At 36.3% G+C, this 26,032-nt stretch overlaps 1 protein-coding gene across 5 annotated transcripts in view; it reads left to right on the top strand.

Moving 5' to 3' along the window:
- Positions 1–26,032, top strand: part of LOC148651113 (protein MTSS 1-like) — a 72,280-nt gene that overhangs the window by 33,680 nt on the left and 12,568 nt on the right. For all 5 annotated transcript variants that reach the window (XM_088601006.1, XM_088601010.1, XM_088601009.1 and 2 more), the window contains exons 4-9: positions 13,583–13,667; positions 16,885–16,976; positions 17,482–17,556; positions 21,856–22,013; positions 22,581–22,688; positions 23,830–23,927. In XM_088601006.1, the coding sequence (XP_088457132.1) occupies positions 13,583–13,667; positions 16,885–16,976; positions 17,482–17,556; positions 21,856–22,013; positions 22,581–22,688; positions 23,830–23,927 (616 nt within the window). The remainder of the gene's footprint in view (positions 1–13,582; positions 13,668–16,884; positions 16,977–17,481; positions 17,557–21,855; positions 22,014–22,580; positions 22,689–23,829; positions 23,928–26,032) is intronic.

Genomic DNA, 26,032 nt, shown 5'->3' on the forward strand with positions numbered 1-26,032 from the left:
GCTTTACTTAAGTATCCTTGCTATCCCGGCAGTAGTACCTTATTTGCATCAGATACAGTATGTGCCTCCCATCTGGTATTTATTTCACTTTAGGATTCTGTTTATTTGCAGAAGAAAAATAACTTTTTTCTTCCAAATTGCATTTTGAACTGCCGATGTGATCCGATTAAAGACTTGAATGATTGAGCAAATGTATGAGTCAGATTCCTAAAGAATTTCAGAAACACTTCAAATCCATTTAGAATAAATTATATTATTGGAGCTAACCTGATTCTCTGTTAGCCTTCAGATTTGACATTTAAGATCTGCTTTCTAAATTTATGAGAGAGTTGAGGTTTTGTGCACTTGGTGAAAAGACTTTGACATGAATAGAATTCAATATGATGTACTATTGTTGAATGCACAGAAAATAGGCAGTTTCAAAATAAAGCCTTAAGGAAATAAATTGTAATTAATTCTAATAAGATCATAATACCTTGTACCTTAAAATTGCAATTTAAACAAGACTAAACAGAATTCTGAAGACAAAATGTCTGCTTTAGTTCCCTGGTAATAACTGCATACAGTATATAAGTGGCATGTGATTATAGTTGGTTTTACTTATGTGCATCTTAACTTGTTTTTTTATGTAAAGAATGTGTTCTAAGGTGAAATCAGGTCTCTGGTGGTTACTATTTAGTTGCCAATTCATTACCCAAGATAGCAATTAATCTTCTGAGAACGGTAGGTAAGCTGTTTATTCAGTGGAACAACCAAGTTAACTTACTGTGATTTACACAGTTTTAACTTTACTCACTCAATGTAATTATGAAACCTCAAAATATCTCACTATATGTTCCAATGTGATACTCTGCATTAGATAGGAACAAAACCGAGGTGCCTGAAATTGAAAGCTCAAACCCATAACTTAACTCTTGAATATCACCCTTGGGCTTATGTATTGTAGATTAGAAGGTCTACTGATTATGGTTACATGTCATAAGACTGTTTAAAGCAAACATGTAAAATAGAATTTACTGTTTTTATATTGTGTTAGAAATTATATACTCTTGAGTAGTAGCTTTCCTTTCCTGGTCCAGAGCTGTTATGGCTATGTTTATGTAATGGCCTGTCACGTTTTGAGAGCAGATACTGAAGAAAATAACATTTAAAAACTGCAGGACCTTTTTCAGTGTGATACTTTAGTAACTCTTAAAGAGCATTTCTTCAAAAATTTGAAGCATTTGTATGTCTATGTCAGAGACCATAGTGAAGAGTTAACCTCTAACACAGATTAAACTGACATAAACCAGAACAGTTTATGGTCTCTATATTCTTCCCACTCACTGTTTTTGGACGGTACAGTAACATATGTAGAAATGAAAGGTTCGAGAAAAAGGCCATGTTGTCTTTACCTGAAAAGTCTTCATTTAGTAACATTTTTTAAAATAATGCAGATTACTGTGTAGATTCAGTTCTAATTGGAACCACATACCATTGCTCTTTAAAAGCTCTAATTTACTTAGTATTTCTACTTAAGATTTAGAAATGTTAAGTGCCTGCTGTGGCCTCTAAGCACTCAGCAGTCTTAAGACTGCTCTGTTTTCTCCTCCTCCATTGTTTTATAATTCTGCAACTACTGATTTTGTAAGACTGTATAGCAAGAATAGAACAGTCTTCCACCAGCTTATCCAAACTCTACTACAAAACAATTTATATCTGCCATTAAGGATTGTAAGTGTTTAATTTCACTAACATTTGCCGTTACTGTATTTCATTTCTGCCTTTTTATATACCCCCTTGTGCATTCTGGTGGATGTTGTTTTTTATATAGTTGTAGATTTTGGTAGCAAATTGTTACAGAGTTAGCAGTAGGTAGCTGTATTTTTTATAGAAAGTTATAACTTGCTCAACAGTAACAATTGTATGTCTGGATGACAGGTTGAACTGGGACACAGGGGAAAAAAAAACAAGAAGCAATCCAAACATACTATATTTGCATGCATGTAATATTCTTTTACATTTGGGAGCGTGGAAACAAATTAAAATCCATACAGTGTGCGTTGCCTCCTATGAATATATCCTGCATGAATTTGTAATTTTGTGGTTGTGAAATAAACAATTGACCAGTGTTGAGTTTATATGTTCCCAGGTTTAAGTCCAAACACATTATCTGCCAGAGCCAAAGTTTGTATATAATTACAGTGGGCTCTGTGCTCTTAGGTTTTATGGCTGATAGTTTATCTTAAAGCTATCTAGTACAAAGCGAAGTTATAAGGTAATAAGGCACAGTTTATTCAGATTGTTTTATACTGTAGGTACTCTGTCTATGATAAAGCCATTTTGTATTCATTTGATTGTTTATGTGGAGGTTTGTGGACTATTGGGGAAAAAACTAATGTAAAAACTAAATTTATAGAAAATGATTTGTCCACTGTATAGCTTTAAACAAATTGTGTGCAGAGGAAGCAGCTGTTTCAAAGCCCTCTTGATTATTCTCACAACTTTCAGTATCCAATCTGTGACTCTCTGCCACTACAGAAGCAATAATGTCTGTAGCCTACACATCTCATGCTAAAACAGTATCATCATTATTGGGATTTTTTACATATGCAGACCAATGTAAGGGGGAAAATAAAAACAGAAGTATATTTATGTAGATGTGGTGTTTATAAATGTGGTATCATTTTAAAGGGTTATACTGAGATTTAACAGTTTGGTAACAACATCACGTCATCACATCACTTTCAATAACTGATTATCCAAAAGAGGGTTATGGTGGCCAGGAATCTATCTCAGGAAGTATTGGGTGCACCCTGGCTGGGAAGCCAGTCCATCGTAGGGCACACACAGACACAATCTCACACACACACGCACACACACACACCCACACATTTACAGCAGTGTCAGTTTTCCCGGAAGCCAGTTCATCTGCCAGTATGTCTTTGGGCTGTAAGAGGAAACTGGAGCACCCAGAGGAAACCCATGCAAACACGGGGAGAAAATACTGACTCCACAAAGATATCTCCCCAGAAATTAAACCCAGGGCCCGAGAGCTGCAAGTCAGCACTGCTAACCACTGCACCTCCATGATCCTCCATGGTCACAACAAATGATTATAAAATCAAAATAGCCTCAGAGGGAAAATAAATATCTCCAACCTGAATGTAAGAATAGGCACTAATAAAGAGCTGTGCAAAATTATTTTGTTTTGTATATGAAGACAATACAGTATGTATTTCCCCACCTGAGTTCAAGCTTACATTTAGCTTGGTTTATTTCAGAACTATTTAGTTAAGTTGTTGACATTTACTTCAAAGGAGAATAAAAATCACACAGACAATGTACTAGCAGACATGAAGCGAAAGAACAGAAACAACAAAAGAAGCATTTAAATAAAGTGTTTATTTAAGATTAGTCATATTTTAAGTCTAAAGTGCTGCAGGATGACATTCCCAACAAAAGACATCTATTTGCTGGCATATTTTGTTAACAAGCTCAGACATTATGGAAATATTTTATCTTGACTCATCTTCTGCTCAACTATGTGGAATTTATTGTAGGAGAACTGTTTTTTGGGTATGCCATAGAGCCTTTTTAGGAGAATAAAAAATGTCTGTCAGTACAGTGGCACAATCACAAGAGAGTATAATGGTATAAATTGTGTGCTAAAGGATTATACTTACTCTCCTTCTCTGTTGGAGTTGTATGCAGTGCTTTTTATTTAATATTTAATGCAGGATTTTTTATGGGTTGTTTTTTTTTGCATGCTCCAAGGCTTTGCTGTCCTGTAATGAGCTCACTGTGGGTGCCTGAGCTGACAAGAGACCCTGCCATATCAGAGGAATGAAGGAGAGAGGATAATGAGGGAGAGAGCAGTCAAGTGCTGCAATGCAGTGATAATCGTGGGGGCTGACGTCACAGCTATTAATAATGACTGCTATTCCATACATCAGCTTTTTTTGAGGTACTGGCAGTCAGAGCCGAGCGCCAGGGATATTTATAGGTTAAGGTCACGGGATGAGTGTCTGGCAGTCTAGAAATGGTTCTTAAAATATGAAACTAGCTGGCAGTGGAGAAAAAGGAGACATCTTTACAGTAACTGCTGTGAACCAAATCCTGTCTTTTGACTTGCTTTACGATTGGTTTGAAGTGTTGTTAAGAGCAACCAAGAAGTGTCACAATACAGTGTGTATAGCTTTGTTGCTGTGACATTAAAAAAAAAAAACAGATATCAGAAGGAGCGCAAAATATCATGCATAAAAGCAAAAAAAAACTGTTGTGCGCTTTTATTGATTCAATAACCCAGGACCAGCTGAGGCTCTATGGAGTAGTGTAGTATTTGCAAAATAAGAATGCACATCCACAGCCACTGCAGCAGTCTCCACGGAAACCAGTGAGTAGTGTGAAGCAGCTTATGATCTGTACCCTGCTGCTTCCTAGGATGACGTCGTAACAGACTTGGAAGTTGTGAAACACAGAAGATAAATTAAGAATCCTCCTCTGAGCTCTTTCGTGTTGTGTCCAAATCGAAATTTCATCCCTACCCTTAAACGTGTGACCTAGTGAGAAACATCATTTTAGAAGAAGAGAAACATTAAGGTGTCAGAGATTTGAAAACTCTTAGAATTTTATAAAACGTGCTACAAAAAGGAGCAAAACTGAATCACTAGTTTTATTTTTCTACAGCACCTTTCAATATTTTGAGCAGTCTTTCCTTATACTATACATAAAAAATACAGTAAACACAAAAACAAAACTGCATTTAATTCTGAAGTTAAATGAAAGAAATAGATTATGAATTAAAGGCCATTGAAAACATGTAAGTTTTAAGGTGGGATTTGAAAACATCAACACAGGCTTTCTATACAATCAGGAACGGTATTCCAAAGATGAGGGTCTTGGGCCCCTAACGTACAGTGTGAGGTCCTTGTAATGTTACATACAAGAGCTAGCCAAGTGAAGCAAGCAAACTGGGACATGGGGGAATGGTAACTCTTGAAGGTACTTGGAAGACAGACCATGCAGTGCCTGGTACTGTAGGTCATTGAGAGAATTTTAAAGTCTATCCTTCAAGAGGCTGGTAACCAGTGCAGATTTTTCAGCACTGGAGAAATGTGTTCAGATTTTTTTGACACGATCAGCATTGGAGCAGCATGGTTCTGCACATGCTGTCGTTTCTGAAGTAATTTCTTGGATGAACTGGTTGAACAAAGCATTGCAGTAGTCTAACCATGTGGGAATAAAACATTGAACTAATTTCTCAGCTTCACGAGTTGACAGGTTGCTGTGTTTTGCATTGCAGTTCAAGGCCTGGCAATAGCAAACTGGTTCACCTAGTTACAAATTCACATAATTTAACCTTCCATACTATAGCTAACATGACCCCAGCCATCTGAGCTAGTAGAATGTTCTCACAGGACACCCCATCCGGTTGTGTAACGCTGACTTTTGGAAATGGGTCTTGGTCTTGCAGGACAAGTCTGTTATATTAGTACACCTGTTTCCTGTTCACAGTATGAAAAGGCAGCTGGCATAATGGCTTCGAGTCAGAAAATGCAGCTTGTGTGTTCCTTACAGAAGTATAGCAGTGAGACAGGATGAATAACTGGCAATTCAAGTTGGAGCATAAATCTAGTAAAATAATTGGCTATTCAGTTTCTCAAATTGTTAATGTTTTTTTTTCTTACTTGTTTTTTATTTTTCGGGGAATATATCCCATTACTCTGTTTCCATGTAGTCTTAGGGGAACTAACAATAATCATGCCTTTCTCTGAAATAGAGGATTTAGGTCTATTGTTCCTTTAGACAGTGGTAATGAACTTTGCAGTTTGCAATAAAGCAGATCATTAGAAACCCACATCATTGTATTTGCGTCAAATAGGCCAACTGCCTATTTATTCAGTGGCATGAGTCACATTTGTAGTGATGTCAGCTGTTTTCCTGTAGTTGTGCTTAGGTGTTCTTTGTTGAACTGTATATTAGACAGAAATGCCTGCTATAATTATAAGACTGATTTGATTTGATCAGAAGGGTATTTTTGTATAAAGAGTAAAAGGACACACTACTTCTTGAGCATTGCAGATTTAATATTATATTAAGGTGTAGTAGTCTCCACTTGTTCAAATCTACTGGTCGAATATATTCAAACCACACTTTCATTCTGCTAAAATTTTATCAGGAATTAATAGTGAATGGATAAATGCATTCTTGAAGATAATTCAGTAGAAGAACAGAACAGATTTTTCTTCTGGAAAAAAACAGAAGTTCAAAGTTCAAACAGTGGTTGGTCATATGGTTTAATATATAAATTAAAGCTAAGTATAAAGACTTTACAGAGGGGTTAAAATACAACATTCAGTTAAGAAGAAATACAAGCTTAGGTCAAAATGTTTTAGAAAGGCTGATAAAGAATATTGGATTTTTTTCCTTTTTTTCCCAGCACTGAAGTGCAAAGTAAAGAACGATGTAAATTGTCTCAAAGATTATCATCGGTAATGAAAGGGAAATGTCTAATGTATTGAATAGGAAGAAATAAGTGCCATAATTCCCATTGCTGAAACTGTCCTGCATAAAACTGTATTAGCATAGAAGAAGCAGAGGTGTTGCAGGTACTAGAAGCACTTAAGATAAACACATCTCTAGGCCCTGGTGACATTTTACCAATTATATGAAAGGTAATGAGGGATGTTGTTTATAGACCATTAGTTAAACCCATCAATCACTCAAGATGGAGGTAATACCTGTTGACAGGAGAATTGCTAATGTAGCGCATAAAAACCGAGGAATTATAGACTACAAAGTCTTATTCCTATTACATATAAGGGCATGGGGACAATAATTAAAACTAAACTAGAGCAACATGTCTATGGTAATAGGATTCTAAGCAATGGCAAATTACAAAAGGTAATATAAAAGTTATTTGAACAAGCAATGGCAATAATATATACACAGAGCACATGATACATTAAGATTTACAGAAGGCTTTTGAATAAAATGTTTCATAAACATAGTTCTTAATTTAATGGCTGTAGCCATCCAGGACTCACAGATGACACCAAAAGAAAGGATTACTCAATATCGTGTCAGCAGCAAATGAAAACAAAAAAGACTAAGACAATACTGAACACTGACAGATGACCTTTAATGCAGAGAGGTGCAGAATGTTACACAAAGTCAGCAAACAAAATTGTACACTGACAGATGACCTCTAATGCAGAGAAGTGTCAAATGTGACACAAAGTTAGCAAAAAGATAAGATAGAAATGTAAGATGGCATACACTGAGCATATTTGATCTGTGAAAAATAATTTGTATCTACATTGACGTATCATTTTCCTCCTCAAGACAATAAGGAGAAGCAATAAATAAAATGCAAATAGAACATTCAAATATGATTGTATGCTTAAATTATACAATACACAACTAAGATCATATTTAGCACATTCTGTATAGCTGTGGACACCTCATTGCAAAATGATACTGGTTAAAGGAAAGGCTTTTCCGTATTGAACAAGTCTGCAAGGGAACATGATTGAAATATTCTGAATTTCCAAAGATATCGATAAAGTTTTATTGTTAACTTTTTGCAAAATACACAGTGACGACACAAAATAAAGTAAATAACAGAAGTGATCTCATGTCATCTGTAGCCATGTTCTTATGAACTACTTATAATTTTGGATGGGGGAAAAATATGTTTGTAGGAACAACAAAAATATTAAAATAGAGCATAAAATATAAACTTAGGAACTGAATCTGGAATAATAAAGCATCTTGTCTTGAGTCTCTCACAGATCTGATATACCGTGCAATGATCTTTTTAATGAAGGTCTTAGACAGATGATCCCGACCACCTATTATAGCCTCAAAGCAGGGAGAAAAGAATTCATAATGTGCCCTGCAACTTAAGATACTTAATGAAAAGCATAGGTCCAGTGAGCTCCCTGTATTAAGTGACACTTCTCGGGTTTTTCAGTGGATACTGTTTCCCAGCCTATGGCATTGAAGTTTAGCCTTGACGTACAGGTATGCCTTTGCCTCATAAAGAAAACCATACAGCTTTTAGAGAGAAAGGTTTACCAGAACTAATAAACAGAAACTGTCATCTGTCTTCATGCTATGGAACTGCCACTGCAACCCATGAATGGCATTAGTGTGGATTAGTGGAATGATGTTACACTGTAAAGTAATACCCTTGGTTAAAAATGTAAAGCTCTTTTATTCACCTGCCCTAACTAAGTCTTCATGGGAGAAAAGAGAAACATGCTATAACATACTTGAGACCATACAGTTTTTTAAGGGGAGCGATCTTAAAGAAAGCTTTGCGCTGAAATGAGTTACTTTGTTGCTTGCTTGTAGCAAAATTCTAAATAATGTTAGCAAAATTAACTTATTTAAAAGAATATCTTTTTTTAAAAAAGGAAACATTGGCAGAACTGTTTGTATTGGGAGTATCTTGAGTCAGATCCAATTTGTGTGATTGTCAAGAAAGTGATTTGTGTGATCAGTTTTAAGAAGACTGATACCCCCTTTTAGGTAATTTATTCTCTCCCTCACTGTAAGAGGTAATTTACAGTCTAGTTGCTTTAATAAAGGCAATAACAAAACCACTTGAACAATTAACAAAATTATCATTTCCAGCTTACAAGCATAGCTGCCACACAAAAAGACAACTTGTACAGTATGCAGAATTCAATATGTTTCATACTGTTTTATTAGCACACATTAAAAATCTCCATGATCTCCTTGTTATGCATATAGGCATATCAATTTCATATGTGAACAGAATTGCTCATTATAGAAACCTATTTTACTTAACGTAAATTTAACTAACTTTAGCTGGAAAAAAGATTTTTGAGAACCATTTCATAGTTGCTACAAAGTCTGTCAGCAGATGGATGGATATAGAGATTAATGTATATCCGTATCCAGTATTAACATAATGTGTGTATGTGTATGTATTCCTTATTGATATGTCTCAGATACATCTCGTGAAAAGAAAATCTGAATATCTCTATTCTTAATATGAAGTAGTATGTTTAAAAAATGTTTCAGAAAAAAAATTATAAGCGAGTCTGAAACCCTTGTTTCAATGTTCATACTAGAAATCCCTCCCGAACAGTCAAGCAGAATTTAATTCCAAAGTGACTGTCCATACAGGATTGTACATACTGAAAACCTGTAGGAAAAGAGTGTGCTGCATTACTTACTGTTTGGGGTCTTTTTCATTATTCTAGTCAGACTTGGCTTTCATTAAAACAAGCTAACCTCACATTTCCCAGGCCAAGAGATGGTCTGCTTTATTCAGTACATCCAAAGCACGTTAACCATGAAACTGCATTACTTCGTATACAATCAAAAGCACATCTCACTTTTCAGAGAGTGAGGAAAAATAATCTTGCCATGTTGCACATAATAAGCTCACCATTGGGGAAAATATATTTTCTATATGAAGTACTTCCCCACTGATAATGAAATATTAAAATACATATTGCAGTCTTTGCATTTACATGGCTATGATTTGTTTATTACTTAACATTACAGCTTAACTGACAAACTCTGCTAAAGGGAAATATTGTCTGTAAAATCAGAAATATCAGACTTTCCCTGCAATAACAGGGAAAAGCACTAATAAAAAAAACAAGGTACCAATACCACGGTTTGTAGGTTTAACATTCAGGAATATCATTGGTGCCCTACAGGGGTAGGTAATTTGCTCATGGTGGTAGTTGTTTGTGTTAAAGCTTTAGCTAATTTTATTCACTGTAATTACGATACATGAAATTGTTTATTTTTGCAGGAACACAACTGCAAAGGCATTGTGTTGATTGTAATTGTTAAAAAGTAAGTCAGAACATTTAGAAAGCTTATATATAGTATATAGTTTTTTCTCAGAAAACGTACTTTGGGGCTGATTGATGATAATTGAATGGACACCCCTTCTCCTCTACTAGTCTGTTTGTTAGGATTTACTGTATCTGAATCAACAGTAAAGTAATTGTCAATACTACAGTATTTTACTTTTTTCCGTGGATTATTACAATGGTGCATTCATACTTTAGAGACGTGCTTAGTGTGCAGGATACAGTACTATCTCTCCTTACTCAATCTAATTCCACTTTGAAACTTTTACAGTACCACCTATTAGTGGTTACTGTGTATATTCTTTCTTTATTCCCTTTACATTGACTGTTCTTGATCTCACAACTATCAAGATGTCAAAACAGCTCTGTCATTCTGTTATTTCATAGAGCGATACAGCTTGTCTACATATACTACTAATCATGTAACCAAGTGCCAGGGTAGTTTTAGATAACTCAGTGTTGTGTTTAACGTTTCAAAAGCTAAATACATTTTAATACTGTAGATGATTCTTATTTAGAAGTTCTTTCCATACATTTTTGTATGGAAAGTGTAGAAACCTATGCTGTTTCTTTTCAGGAAAAAAAAATCTTTTTGCTAAGGAAATGGGAACGCATTTTATAAATACAAATTGTGCTGTGTAATGACATCTTCCTTTGTTCATGTTGTCTGCTCTGTGAGTTGATGCCTACCGTATCCTAACTCCTTTCTCTCTCTTCTTGTTCCTGTGTTAAAAAGACTTATGAGATGCATTGATTTTTCCAACTGTTTTTGTGAAAGAGCACAGCTGTATTATGTAGTTTCTGCTGCCAAGATCGTGCACAGAGCGGGGGGTCATGTTTTTCCTATTCACAGAGCCAGCGCAGGACAAGAAGAAGAGTTTGGGAGGGGGTGGGGGGTAAGGAATAGGCAAATAATTTTTTTCCCCTCAAGAATAATCATTAACTAGGAGCACACAGGGCATTTGTCACCCACTGGGGGACTGGAAGTCATTCCTTGATGATATTTAATCACTCTCCTGAAACATGAGGAAAGATTTATCCCAGCCACAGGACCATGGAGATAATTCTCAGTCGTGCACTCTGTACTTAAGCAGTCTGGTGTAATAGATGTAATCTATGGAAACTTCAAAGGTAGGTTATTTTCCCTTTACTGGGAAAGGGAAGTGTTGTGATGTAAGCTTCACCCCCTGATGAATCAGGATTTTAGAGAAAATTACCTTTCCTGTAACTCGAGGTGGACTTGGTTAACACCCCCCCCCCCCCCCCATAGTTATAATAACTTAAATTAATTTAAAGTTTGCTGTACTTTTTTATACAAAAATGTTAAGGAAATGAATAGGACATATATTTGGGTGGGATGGGAGATCTGGGTGTCGGAGACATCACCTTTCTTTATTGAGGAAGGTATTTTCTCTGAAAGTCTGCCTGTCTAGAATTGGTATGTTTTTAATTGGATATCTTCCGTTTCCTGAAGGAATCGAAGTCTTCTGCCAAAGTTTTTGGCATGTGGTGAAATTTTAGAATACCAAACTTCCATGAAAAGGGGCAAGAACAAGAATACCTTAGATTTTAAGCAGATGTTCAACAAAGCAGACTGGGAGTAAAATTAAATAATGTACAAACATGTTATAAATACTTAAACATTGTTTTTACAGTCCTTTTAGAGCTCTTTGCCATCATAATAGGGTGAGGTTAATAGGTTTTTTAAAGCACTAAAAGGATAAACGAGTTAGATTCTCCCAAAACAAAATTCTGCAAAATACTACTTCTTTGATCTTAATCCTTCAATGGGAATGGCAGTAGTAGAATACTACAATGTGGGACAATTTGTATTCTGATTTATTTTAGTGTAACCTTTATCTGTACCTTAATTTCTCAAAACTAAATTAATACTGACCATTTTCCTCCATCGCCAGCTTCAGAATTGAATGCTGCACTTTATCCTGCCCTTATGATTTGGCAGTGAAGTGAGGGTGGTTATTTAGTCTTACGTAATCTGAACGCGAATTCTGTTGCTTTTCATGATGTGCACTTTCAGCCTTCCAGCAGAGTATTCTCCACCTGCACCCCCCTCACCCCTCCTTGCCCGGATGCCCCTCATGGCCGTTTGCGGGTAGTCTGTAGGTTTAGTGGGGCAGGAACGGGACCGGCCTGCTGATGAGGCGTGGGGGGTGCGTGGACAATGGTGCTCAACAGAGTTCTTGTCTTCAGAACAGTGCAGCAGTCTGTGCAGCCAAGGGTCCTGCGACAGTTTTCATAATGAGGACTCCGGCTTTTTGTTAAGGTGTTTCTTAAAGAATTTTTCAAGCATTTTTTTAGCGTTTGCCCCCTCCCCCCCAAAACATGAGGTCATTGGTCGAATTTCTTTCACATTTAAACTTTGAATTCACAGAGACGTGGCTGCATTCTTTTCTCTTATTGCATGTTCCCGCTTATTGCAGGTCTTAAAAATGACATACTGCAGGTGAAATTGAAGTCGTTGCTGAAATTCATGGTGTTTTGTGAAATAGACAATTTAAAAAATAAAGCTTGACTTTTTTAGGGGCTATTTTTATTTGAAAGGGGCTATCCTCTCTTATACTGTAAATACAGACTCTTCTTAAAAAACAGCTTTGACAGTTAAGGTTTGGGCAAACTGTGTTTAGAGCGGCTATAAAAAAGTATTTATCTCCTCTGGTATTTTTCACATTTTTTTCTTACATCATTGAATCAAAATGAATTTATTTGGCAGTTCTTATCACTGATCAACACAAAATACTCTAAGCTAAAAATAATTATAAAACAACTCTAAAGCTTGTTAATTAATTATAAATTAAAGCAGACAAAAGTTGATTACATAAGTATCCCCCCTTTGTTTTAATAATTGGCAGAAGCACCTTAAGCTTCATTAAAAGCTGAGTCTATTTAGGTATCTATATTTCTCCTCGAGGTGCAGAATTAGTATTTTGATCATTTAAAAAACTTGTACAGTAAAAAGAAAAACATGATAAACTATGACGTAGTGTGCTGGTAAATCATGCCCAAGCAATGGATTAAAACTGCTGCTTAATTGTGAAATTTTCCACATCAAGGTTGGAACACAGAGATATCTTAGACTGGAATCTAATTTTGAACTACAAGTGTTAGGTATGCACATGTAGTTACTGCTACTTTCAACTCCTGTTGAGGATGATTGATGTATTGAATAATTTGATGCAATATTGAGGGATTAATTTGCAAGAGTAGCATGTAATGAAAACTCTGTTTTCCTGATGATCCTATGTTCATATACAACCTTCCAGAAGCTCCAGGATAAAATGATTAATAAATGCATACTTATGAATAAAAGATATTTGGTTGTTTTTTTTTAATAACCTCATAAATCACCAACTCTTTAAGCACTTAGTTGAGACAGTGACCAAAGGAAATTTGTGTCTCTATTATCTCTTTAGGACAAGCCAACGTTTAAAATAATTCTGTTGTCATTCTGTATTTTAGTTATCTGTTAAACATTCACATCAACAGTTTGTATTTTTTGTTTAGATATTTCATAGTTAATAAGTTAAGAATAACTCCAGTTAAAGGTTCAGTAAAGAACGTCCCAAGTGCACTCAGTACTTTAAATATATACCTTCACCTACAGGTAGACCTTCCTAAATAATTTGTAGGCATGATCAGTATTTAATTTCCAAACAGAAGTCCAGATACTGTAGATTGTTTCTGAACTGTTTCTGACCAGTCTTTTTTTCTTTCTTCAGGGGGCACAAGAGACATTGGATCTGCTCTCACAAGGATGTGCATGAGACACAGAAGTATTGAAGCCAAGCTTCGCCAGTTCTCAGCGTAAGTCTGGTGTTACCACGCTAACCATAAATATTGCCAAAACTAGCTGGAAAAAAGTAGTAATTTTATTTGAAAAAATTCGCTGGAAAAAAGATTGTAGATTGTTTTTTGAGTGCACTAGGCAATGTACAGTATAACACAATTGTATATAAATACAAAATAAATTATATATTATAAAAAATATAAATTAAATATAATATGATTTAACACCATTAAAATTTTAGTTGGGTGTGCCATTAAAAGTGCATGCGCTATACTGTGTGGGAGCTATATAAGGATTCAGATAAGTTTGCTTGTTGAAAATTGTCTGCTGTGGCTATAGATCTGAAAATCAATTGTAGAAGACTGGCTATCACTGCTGCACTTTACAGTAATCATGTTTCTATTTATCCACTTCTGAATCTCACACTTCTAATGGAAGTGATCTTCTGTTGAAGTGCAATGTTTGGTAGATACACAGAGTGCTGGTTATTTGTATGTCGGCTATTATCACTTTTTTGAATAGGAGGATATTGAGTTTGCAATATGCTGTACATAATAATATTGGAACAACAGACAGTCTGTTGGTTTCCATTTCTTGCACAATCAAGAGTGTGTTTGCAGGTACACCCTTTCAATACCATTCCTCAGGCCTGCGGTGGGTTGCATTTTTCATTACATAGTGAACTGAGTATTATTACAGTATTTACATTACCTTGACCACACAGATTTGCAATAGGCCTGCTTTCATTAAAACATTAAAGGGCTGAAATTGTTGGATCAATGTTTAATATTTTCATTTTATATGGTAAAGTATTACCCATTTCCCATAGCATGCATTGACTCCTGGCTGTACTTTTTTCGTATAAAACTTCAGTGGTCTTTTGGAATTGAACTTCAGGCAGCTAATTGTACCACTTCTTGAAATGTATCCTTTTTTTGGCACAAAATAAATGATGGTATTGTTTATGAGCTCAAAGAGTTCAGTGAATGAAGTGGAAAGCATTTTCTGCATTATTTCCTAGCTAAACAACTGTTCTGTAAGATAGTTTCAAAGTTGCATTTAATTATTCTTGGGATGTCTGATGGAGATGTGTGAAGATACACAGTGTTTCAAAGCTCTGTAGGTATAGAGTAGACCTAAGCTGTATCTTTAGTCATCTCAGGTTTAGTCTGAGGGATGATTATGCATTTTAAAGAATAGTTTTGTTTATCTTTCCATTTACCTATGGGTTAATTACCCTCATCCTAGGTACCTGGATTTATAATAGAAAACTTTTAAGTTTTAATTAATTTTAATTAATCATTAGATATTTCTTGACAGAAGCCTTTAGATTGTTAAGAATGTCATGATGTCATTTGAAGGCTGTCAGAGATAACTTCATTATGCAAGCACTGAATGCATTTTAGCCTCTGGTCAGCCTTGTACACAGAAGATATTTTGATGTCAGTATTGAAGCTCTTTTATGTAACAAATACTAAAAAGAGTTCTGTCTCACTTAATAAACTGAAAGCATGTATGTGAGTGCATAATCCCTAGATTATTTATTTCTCTAGAGTAGGGGCTTTCATAGTCGTTTCCCAGGGTTTGTAGTTCCATATTTCAGGATCATGTTACATCTCCATGCATACCCAGGGCTACGGAGAACCCCTCTGCTCTATCTTGGTGACTCAAATGTTATGTACAGTAGTCCATAGGGGAGTTTGTCACTGGTTCTTTTTAGTAGTTCTTGTAGTCCTTAGTCTCTTTCCAATTTGACATTGAAAGTTCTTGTGGATTTGTCAAGCTGTGCTACACATTGCAGTTTCTGGATTGATGACCAGTGTTGTAATTTTTTGTGTATAATAATTGGAGTAGCTATATAAAAAGAGGGATACCTCTTTCAAAAACACAAGTGTCTCTTTGAAAACAAAACTTCTACAAATTCACAGCTTGATGTGTGTATGTGGCTCGTCATTTGGTCTCTTCTTTCTCTGCTCCATTATCTTGTGTAGTCATACTGTATGAAACATTCTGTACAGCTCTCAACTTCCTGGTTTTAAATGTCACCTGACTAATTGATTTCCATCAATTAGTCAGGAGACTGAAGATGACAGATCTCTCCCCATTGCTTTATGTGAAATATAGCACAGATACAAGTCTCCATCTTATCTGAACCTGCTGTCCTTTCTCAATATATATCACATTACACAGAGAACACGAAGAGATACAGGGTTATGTTATAACTATTGAACTTGTTTGAAATCCATATTATTGTTTCTTGATGCTAATTCAGGTGTAAGGTGAAAAAAAACAATACCATACAAATATCCTTAAGATGAAAAAAGTACAGGGAGATGCTCTTACTTAGAATATTAGAGGTAAAGGACCTCTCTTATGTTGGGATATAACATATTGTGCTGCTCAAAATTACGGGACTTACATCTAATTTTTTTCTGTCAGTACGGTGACAGTGTACATCAAGAGATTGTGACCACCCTGTCAAATTCCTAGAAAGTGTGTATTCAGACGCAGCCTAATTTTAGCCGTGGTGTCAAACTTCATTCTGCCAGTTGTTGTCCAGGGTGCCGTCCTACACTGAAGTCAGTGGGTATGAGTGCTAGGGTAGACCCCCTCAACCTTCAGATGTCATTAATTAATACCCTCCCACCAGTATGTTTTCTGTATTTATTTCTGGCTCTTCAGGTAGTTCTTCCTAACATTAAGAAACTAAAATGTTTAGCGTCACTGCTGTGTGGGTGCTGCCACACAGACCCAATGATAAAATCTGGCTTGGGCATCTGTCTGCCAGGTGTTTCAGTTTCCTCATACCTCGTAAAGAAATGATGGCTAGGTTTTATCGGCGTTTTTAAAATTTTCCCGTTCTCTGTGGCCGCATGATAGTCAGGTGTCCTGTCTAGTTCTGTGCTCTCTGCCCCGCCTTGTGCGCTACGCCATCATTTTAGGCTCCAGGCTTGACACAGCAATCACCAGGATAAGTGGTTTACTGATGATAGATGGATGAATGGAAATGAGGCTTTTACATGGTTGAGTTATGCTTGAAGGAACAATTTCTGATCAGGAAACAAAGTATAAAATATGCATGTATTTGACTGCTAATTATGGCGAATTGCCTTAACTTTGGCTTTTAACTAGTAATAGGTGTGAGAAAGCTAACACCTCCCTGGTAAATTAAGCCTAATACACTCCCATGACCAGTTGCTAAATTTAAAATAGTAATTTTTCATTTTCCTAAAGGGCTTTCATCGACTGCATGATTAACCCACTTCAGGACCAGATGGAAGAATGGAAGAAGGTGGCCAACATGCTGGATAAGGACCACGCAAAAGGTGGGAGGGTTCTGCTGGCTTGCTGCTTTCTGCTTTCACCACTTTATCTCACATTCCTCTTGTCTCAGCATGTTTACCAGTGGAGTTTAATGCATCACCTCCTGCCTTTTTCTTAACCTTTAAAAAAAGAGCTTTCTTGGTGCTAGTTTCTTGACTAATCCAACCTTTCTTCTAATGTTAGTTGTAGTGTTTTACGCATTTGTATATAGTCTGTATTATTCATGTATGTTCATTTCACATTATCTGTTTAACCTTTTTGCTGAACCACATACAGTAGATACATATCTTAGAAATGGAGTAAGATGAAGATTCGTTGTTATCCTTATTATACTTCTTACATAAGTTTACATAACTGAATGCCAGGAATTCTTTGAACAGGGTGTCTGTAAAAGGTGCCAAATCTACCACTGGTAAGTGTTTCTAGTTCTAGTTTGAGATCCTAAAATGATGAAAATGAGACAGTTCGCACTCATCATTTTTATTTGTTCTACCTCATCCTCTATAGAATACAAGAAAGCACGTCAGGAGATCAAAAAGAAATCCTCAGACACCTTAAAGCTCCAGAAGAAGGCAAAGAAAGGTATTTTTCTCAGATAACCGTTTCCTGCTGGTGTGGGCAGTTTTGCGTCAGCTCTGCATATCTGGTGTGCTTTGAATCAAAGTGATCTAAATAATTCCTTTCCCTGGAACCTTTCTGTTATGTAACAAGTCTTGTACATGTTTGTTTAATGTGGTTCTTGATCATTTGATTTGAATGCCAGTAAATAACATATAGATTGAATAACAGCACAAGAAAATGCTTAAAAGGTTTTTGTGAATATGCCGAACAATTGGTGTCTTTTTGTATTATCTAAAGAGGAGCACCAATCCACTGAACATCTGATGTTTATTGTTTAAGCTTTTATTGTTTCCAATTTCTTTAATATTTGAATTTCCACTTAAACATCCAGAGACAGAAGTCATAACAAGTTGTCATTTCTAAGGAGGAGCACCCTGAAAAACATTATTTTGTGGTTTCCATTTTATGACCCCCAGTGTGTCTCTAGTTCATAATAAGAGGCGTTATTATAATAACCTGAATTTCTGCTCCTTTATTGACTGCCTGTGAGTAAAAACAGCAATACCTTGGAAGCTAATTTAAATATGACACACCTTTTTTTGGAGATTTTTGATTTGGAGGTGTAGTATTTTGGTGCCTTTGCATCTATTCTCTGTTCCAATTTAGCAACAGAAATGTACATTATATTTCTGACATTAGAAGAAATTTTCTTTTTATTGTACACAAGGAAGTCCCATCATTTCTGTTGGAAATGCAAGGCACTTTATTTAAGATTCCTCAAAGGTGAATAAAAGTTTTAATGTATTGAAGAATACAGAAGTCTTAAGTATTATCAGATATTTTTTCAGAGCTTCAATATAGTAAGAAAGAAATTTGAGACTGTTGTGCTTCTCAATGTTTTGGCATTGATCCAGGTTAAAAACCTGTTAAACAGTATTGTGGGTGTGGGGAAACTAAACTTTTACTAGCAGCTACTTTGAATTTTGTTTCATAATAACTTATATACTCACCTGCACAAAACACAATCCCCACATTTCCCCCTTCTGTTTTCACCCATATTCTACTTTTCCATGTGGTATTTAGAAGTAACTGCCTACAATTATGCCATTAGATTGGATGTTTAAGCAAAGGGGAAAATAATGAATCCTAACATTATACCTCATTTTAAGCTAGCACAGATGTATTTCTAAAACATGCTTTGATATAAATTATGGAATTTTCATTAATCTTATAATAAATCTTATTCTGTGGTGCTTAACATTAGTATTGTAAATACATAGACAGTAATGTTCTATATGGATACAAACATCCTAATTATTTGAAAATCATAGAATTGTAATTGTTATAAACAGTTTAGAAGAATGAAAGTAATTTTCAATCTTGTCATACTTTATTTACAGTACATAAGTACATAAGATTTTTTAGATGTCCATACATGAGCCTAAAATGCAAAACTAAATTAGTGTGGCAGGAAAATGACTGAAATATTTTCCTCTCTGTGCCAATGTCCATCCTGTTATTCCCTTATGCGCCTCTTCTTGCAAGCTGAAGCTCAGGGTAAGTGAAAGATCCCTGCTCACAGCCCCAGTGTACTTTGTTGTACTTTGTAGGCTGTGTATTCCACTGTTTTCCAGTTAGATTTTATTTGCCTCTCTTCTCAGTCCAGTGGCTCCTAAGCTAACAACAATCAATAATGATGTAGAAAATGAACAATTTTCAATGTCTTGCTCCAGATTTGAAATACTTTTTTAAAATAATACCTTTGTAGCATTCACTTGTAAAGCTTTTCTCGGATGTGTTCATAACCCCTCATGCTTTAATTTGTTAATTTTCATAATGAAATAAGATATATAAGCCATATGTCACTACAAATTTGTAACCTTCAAAATGTACTCTATTACATACTCCCTTAAAAGCTACCACTGTGGTTTTATTGTAGTAATAGGGACATTTTTATTTGTGTTTGTCTTCTAGCTGTTCATCATTCAAAGAAGTAAATGAGAATAGTGTTCAGTTCGTAGCTTTTTTGTCTGCCTTGAAGATTATAAAAAACTTGGCCCATTCTTTTTGTTGACTTTGTATGGACGGGTGCATATTTAAATCTAACTACACTTACAAAAAGTGTTTTTTTGTACTTTCTTGAGAAGCCTAAATGGTTTTGCAAGCATGTGACATCACTGTTCCTTGTGGACACTGCAAAGGAAAGCACTGTCTTGTCTGCATGACAAAGCGTCTTTCTCTTATCACAAGAGATGGGATTGGAGCATTAGAGGAAAGTAATTGTCTTATAAGTGAGAAACAGAGTTTCAGTAAAAAGTCAGCAGGACCAAGACTGGACAGCTAGCGTTCTGGCAGTAGCACTTGGAAAACCCTGGGTCCTGAGGGAGTCCATCTCACACTGTAGTCAAGAAAGATTTCTGACAGTGGTGGCATAAATTCTTTTCAGGAAGACAAAGCCTCCTGATGACCATCTGTTGTTTTCTTTTCACTGGAAAGAAAAATGTTACATCAATCTCTGATGCAATAGGAAGTGAATTATGGTAGGCTGAACAAGCTTGTGTAAATGAGCATGAGTTTTTTGGCTTTCATCCAGTAGACATTAAGACATAAGCTAAATCTTGACCTATACAAGCAGAGAGAGGTACTGATTGAACCCAAAGTATATGGGTTTCTTATAACAGGACACATATAATAAAACTGGCTGTTAATATTTTATGCTTTCTCAAGCAGAACCTGTGGTTCATTTGATGCTCAGAAACATAAATGTATGCACTGGACTTCACCTTGTTAAACCCCTTTGTGCTGAACTGCAATTGTTGTGCATATTTAGAGAGGATCTCCCTTCATATTCTTAAATGTCCACAGTGCTTTGACAGATCACATTGTGTGGGATGTTCAGTCTACTCCCACACAAATTGTTAAAACCCATGAGCCTATGTCTCTGTATACTGCAGCAATGTTTGAATTCAAATGAATATTTGGCAGTGCATACACAGCAACTGTGAAGCTGGTGAAATAAAATTGCTGTCAAGCAAGAACACACTAGAAGAATCATGTAAAATAAATCCTGTTAAAAGCAATTAAGATTTTCAGTCATTATGACATTGCAGTCCAGTAAGTCTTTGAAGTATTTGTGACATGAAGAAAATTTCAGATTTGTTGTAAACAGTGGGGTAGTCATCTTTCTAAAATTATAAGTACTGTATTTTGGGGAAAAAATGGTAAAGAGCACTGTAGCACTATGAGGAATTACTGATAAGACAGCGTCTTTAGAACAGTGCAGGTGATAGCTCCTTGAAAATCTCTATTAACCACGACCATGTGATCATGAGTAATTGGGTAAATGTGCAAAATGTCAACCTTCTGTTCTCCTAAAATAGTGCCTGAATTCCAAAACTTCTGTGGTTTATAAATAAAAAAGCCCTTGCTGTTTTTACTTAACAGAGTCAACCTTCTCTTCAGAAGACAAGTCTTATGTGAAGTTAAACAAGTACACAAACAAGCTGTGGAACATGAGTTTTGCAAAAGTGTATCAATGACTTAGATTTAAAAATTATAACTTCTTGCAAAAGGGAATAGCATAAAACAGAAACTGAAAAATAACTTTGTGGAAAGTCCTGTTTTGTCAAAATACTTAGCAAGGTCCTGAAGTTTCTTAGTTATACAGTGCAGCATTGTTTTATAGTAGCTTCAAATACTAGCTTGATTCCATACAGCAAGCATTCAATCCCTTATTTTAACTATTCTAAATACTGTTTCACAATAGCCAACTATCTTATTTTTTCCATTTGCTACCTAGCACATACTTTGGAACAAAAGCTGCAGACGTGAATCATAATGTAGACAGTACCTCAGTTCATAGTGCAAGATTTTGCATTCCAGATGTAAAATAAATTACTGGATAATGTAATGTGTGTGTGTTTGCAAAAAAACTTTATTGACAAAAAAGAAAAGCTAGTTCTGAACTATGGAATGAGTTCAATGTTAGCATTTTTAAATGAAGACAGCAGGCAGTTGCACATTCATTGTGTTCATTATACCGATGTGTACAAGAACATGTTTTGTGAAAGATGCAGATTAATTGAACTGATCTTGCTGTTGCATTTTTCGTGAACCACCATAATGAAGAATAGATGTTTATTAGAGTGGTATAAAAGACCCTTTGTTGAATTTCACAGAGCAGTGTGAACTTGCGCTTTGTCAAGTAAACAGAAACCTGTTTCACAGTGAGAGTTTTTTTCCCCCAGTTTTCCTACCGTGGGTGCTGTGTTTTGACTTGTGAAGCTGGTGTCCTTACGCAACTCTCGTTTGCTTTTCCAGGGAGAGGGGATATCCAGCCCCAGCTGGATAGCGCCATGCAAGATGTGAACGACAAGTACCTGCTGTTGGAGGAGACAGAGAAGCAGGCCGTGAGGAAAGCACTCATTGAGGAGCGGGCCCGCTTCTGTGCCTTTGTCTCCATGCTCCGTCCCGTCGTGGTGAGCCCACTCCCTCTGTCGTAGTATCAGTACATTGGTCCCACACATCAGATTGATACTATTCCACTTACCTATGTAAAGAGGGAATGTTAACATGTTAACATGTTAACATGGGCAAAAAGTGAAACCCGAGAATCATGAGTAAATGCTTAATACTCACATCAGAACATGAGAAAGGTTAGAAACAAAAACAGGCCATTCCACCCATCATCTAGCCCCTTTGGTAGTTAGTATTAATTGATCCAAGCAGCCAATCCTTAAAGGAAGCTCAAGTATCGGCTCCAGTCACGTGGTTTCTTCTATACTCCCACACCCTTGGGGTGAAGAAGTGCCTCTGGTTCTCTCTTTTAAATGCTCCTCCAGGTAGTTTCCACTTGTCATTTGTGTTTCACTTTTAATTTTGAAGAAATTCTCTGGGTTGAATTTATGAACAGCGAAACATGAAACTGTGGACACCTGAGACCTGCGTTCTTTTCTGATGCACAATTGCTAGTTAAATTCTGCTTAGAACCCCGGATTTCTGTTTACTTGTATTAATGTTATCATTGTGGTGCTGTTGTGCTGCAGGAGGAGGAGATCTCAATGCTGGGAGAGATTACTCACCTGCAGACCATTTCTGATGACCTGAAGGCGCTGACCATGGACCCCCACAAACTGCCTCCGGCCAGCGAGCAGGTCTGCGCTCACAGTGACCTCAGCACAGCTGGAGGGGTTTGCCTTCTGTTTTATGAGGAGAGGAGGTTCCCAGAATGCAGGCTTTAGCACAGCATAGACCAAAGGATGCAGCCTAGATTCAACCACAGCTGGCCCAGTTACAGCAGAACTTTGTGCATGCCTTTCCCTTCAGAGACGCATCTAAAACAAAACCTCTTTATACAACCAGTCTGTACATTATGTGAAAGAAGCCATGAAAAATGGTGGAAATATCTTCTTTGTGTGGCAGCATCACTCTGCAGGGCAGGAGGGGCCTGCACAGCGTTATCAGAACAAAGGTGCAGCCAGGAAGACGTAGTGGCCGTGACGAGACTTTAGTGTGAAGCAGCAGGGTTTAGTGCATCTCACTGCACATAGTCGCCCCCCCGGCACTAAACTCGGACAGGGTCAGATTAAGATTTGTCTTTTAGATGTAGTTTATCCCACCATTAAATCTGCAAAAGATATAAAGCTGACTCTATTTCAGTGTAACGAAGGCCAAATCTTCAGTCATCCTTATATAATTATTTAATTAATTATAATAATAATAATTGATTACACTTATATAGCACTTTTCTGGACACCCCACTCAAAGCGCTTTATAGGTAATGGGGACTCCCCTCCACCACCACCAATGTGCAGCTACAGTGCGCCAGAACGCTCACCACACATCAGCTGTCAGTGGGGAGGAGAGCAGAGTAAATGAAGCCAATTCATATTATTGGGGATTATTAGGAGGCCATGATTGGTAAGGGCCAATGGTAATTTTGGCCACGACACCAGGGTTACACCTCTACTCTTTTCGAGAAACGCCCGGGGATTTTTAATGACCACAGAGAGTCAGGACCTCGGTTTTATGACTCATCCAAGGGACGACGCCTGTTTACATTATAGTGTCCCCATGAGTATACTGGGGCATTAGGACCACATGGACCACAGGGTGAGCGCCCTGTTAGATAATTAGATAATAATAGAAGGTTTCCTTCCTTTTGCATTAAACTTTAGCACAACTTGAAGTTCATTGCGAAAGGCCATGTCTGTTCACATTCAGTGCCTGTATAAATGTTCATAGGCAGTCTTTACTTGGAATTTTGAAGAAGCATTTTGTTTTTAATTCATGCAGGTTATTATTGATCTAAAAGGTTCTGACTACAAGTGGTCCTATCAAACACCACCGTCCTCTCCAAGTACCACGATGTCCAGGAAGTCCAGCGTGTGCAGGTAGGTATCAGCTCTGGCCTGTGTATTTGAAGAGTAGGGCTCCACTGCAAACAGCAGACAGAGCAGGAGAAGCCCCTAGTCAGCTTGAGACTTTCAGGTCTACCCTGGGATCACATCTAATCAAAACCATAATCTTTTAATCTTATCCTATAAAGAATTTTCTCTTTTACAGAGCACTAGCCCAGATATAACACTATTGAGTAACAGATTATATATAGTATTTCTCTTAAGCACCTTGGCTTTTAATGGTTTCCAATATAATTCAAAGCATTTTTACAAAGTGAAGCACTCAACCCTTTTCAGCCAAAAGAATGAATTGGAGCTGGATTGGTAGAACTGATTTAATAATTTTGTCTCCACCTGATACACAGTGACACATGTAAGACGTACCAGAGATTGTCAGTCTCTAAAATACACACACCACTGTCTTCAGGAAAAAGTCCGCCTGTTGGGTTCCATTCTAAGTCTTGCATTCAGTACTTATTTAAAGAATCCTAGTTGTGCAGAGTTTCATAATCTTAATTAAGTATGCATCCATTTAGGAATAATTGTCAGATAATGAGAGTGTGAGAGTAATGTATGTCTCACATTCATAATTTCATTTAATGTTAAGTCCTTTCTTGTCAGTCTCACTGCGCCACATTGTGGTAAAAAAGAAAATGAATATGTTAAAAATATTAAAGAAGTTTACACACATTTACAGCCTCTTAATTTATGGCATGCAGAAATTATTAAAATTCCCTCCAAGCAATAATTTTACATAATCTTTGTCTACAACATATACATAATAGATAAAGATTGTGAAAAAAATACACCTTAAAAGTACTTCATTAGTCAGTGTACTCATAATGATAAGAAATACAGAACCTTATAGAAGTATTCACCACTTTCCCATTTTGTTAAATTACAAATGAGAATACACATAGCTAAGTATTTTGTGGACATTTTTAGTTGAACACTGTTATGGGTGAAAAATGTGTTTTTAAGTGTGTTTAAAACACTGTGTTTGTAAGTCAAATGTAAGTCATGATACTTTTGATGTGTGTCAGCCAAATTAATTATTAACAGGTGGTTTGAAGGCAGTTATAATAGTCATTTAAAATAAAGTATGACCATTGTTCGAACTGCAAAGTGTTTTACAGACTTTTGCTATACAGCATTGTGAATTTGTATAGTTTTTGTGGTTTTACATCTACAGCATTGGGGTTTTTCTGAAGTCCAATTCAGTATATTACAGTTCAGTGTTTTTTTTTTATTTAGGAACAGTAAGAATTGTCTTATTAATTGAAATACAAAATACAGAACCATACTTCTCTTTGAAGTCTTTCAGCCCTTTGTCTTTGGTGTCTTGTGTCACATTGTCTCAACGGAACCATTTTCAGTCTGTAAAACAGTTCATGTAATGTGGAGCTGTGCTTGCTTTGCTGTATTGTGTGAATTCGTTCTATAGCTCTTTGTTCCTTGTTCAAGGGCTCTTTGAAGGCTGATTGTGATGTTCTTTTTCATTGCACTTAAATTTGGAAAAGCACATTTTACAGTGCACTAATTCTTTGATTTGTAACAGGCATGACAGATGTGTTCATTTTGAATGTTCTTTATTTTGAATATATTTATTTGGCTTGATTTGCGTGCAGATTTCCCCATTCTTTAGTGCTTTATCCCTTTTGGCAAACTTGATAAGTAGGGTTCTAAGATTAAGCCAATATGTCTACTCCAAGCTGACAAAATGGCTCACTAGTATAGATAAAAAGAAAAATGTATGTGAATTGTAGGTTTACTCCTTATACTTGTAATCATAAAGTAGATTAAAATCAGCTTCTCAGCAGTAAGAAATAGCATTTACAGTGCCTTGCGAAAGTATTCGGCCCCCTTGAACTTTTCAACCTTTTGCCACATTTCAGGCTTCAAACATAAAGATATAAATTTTTTATTTTATGTGAAGAATCACCAACAAGTGGGACACAATTGTGAAGTGGAACGAAATCTATTGGATTTTTTAAACTTTTTTAACTAATAAAAAAATGAAAAGTGGGGCGTGCAAAATTATTCGGCCCCTTTACTTTCAGTGCAGCAAACTCATTCCAGAAGTTCAGCGAGGATCTCTG

This window comes from Lepisosteus platostomus, chromosome 12 (genome assembly GCF_059453375.1).
Source record: "Lepisosteus platostomus isolate fLepPlt1 chromosome 12, fLepPlt1.hap1, whole genome shotgun sequence".
Taxonomy (NCBI): domain Eukaryota; kingdom Metazoa; phylum Chordata; class Actinopteri; order Semionotiformes; family Lepisosteidae; genus Lepisosteus; species Lepisosteus platostomus.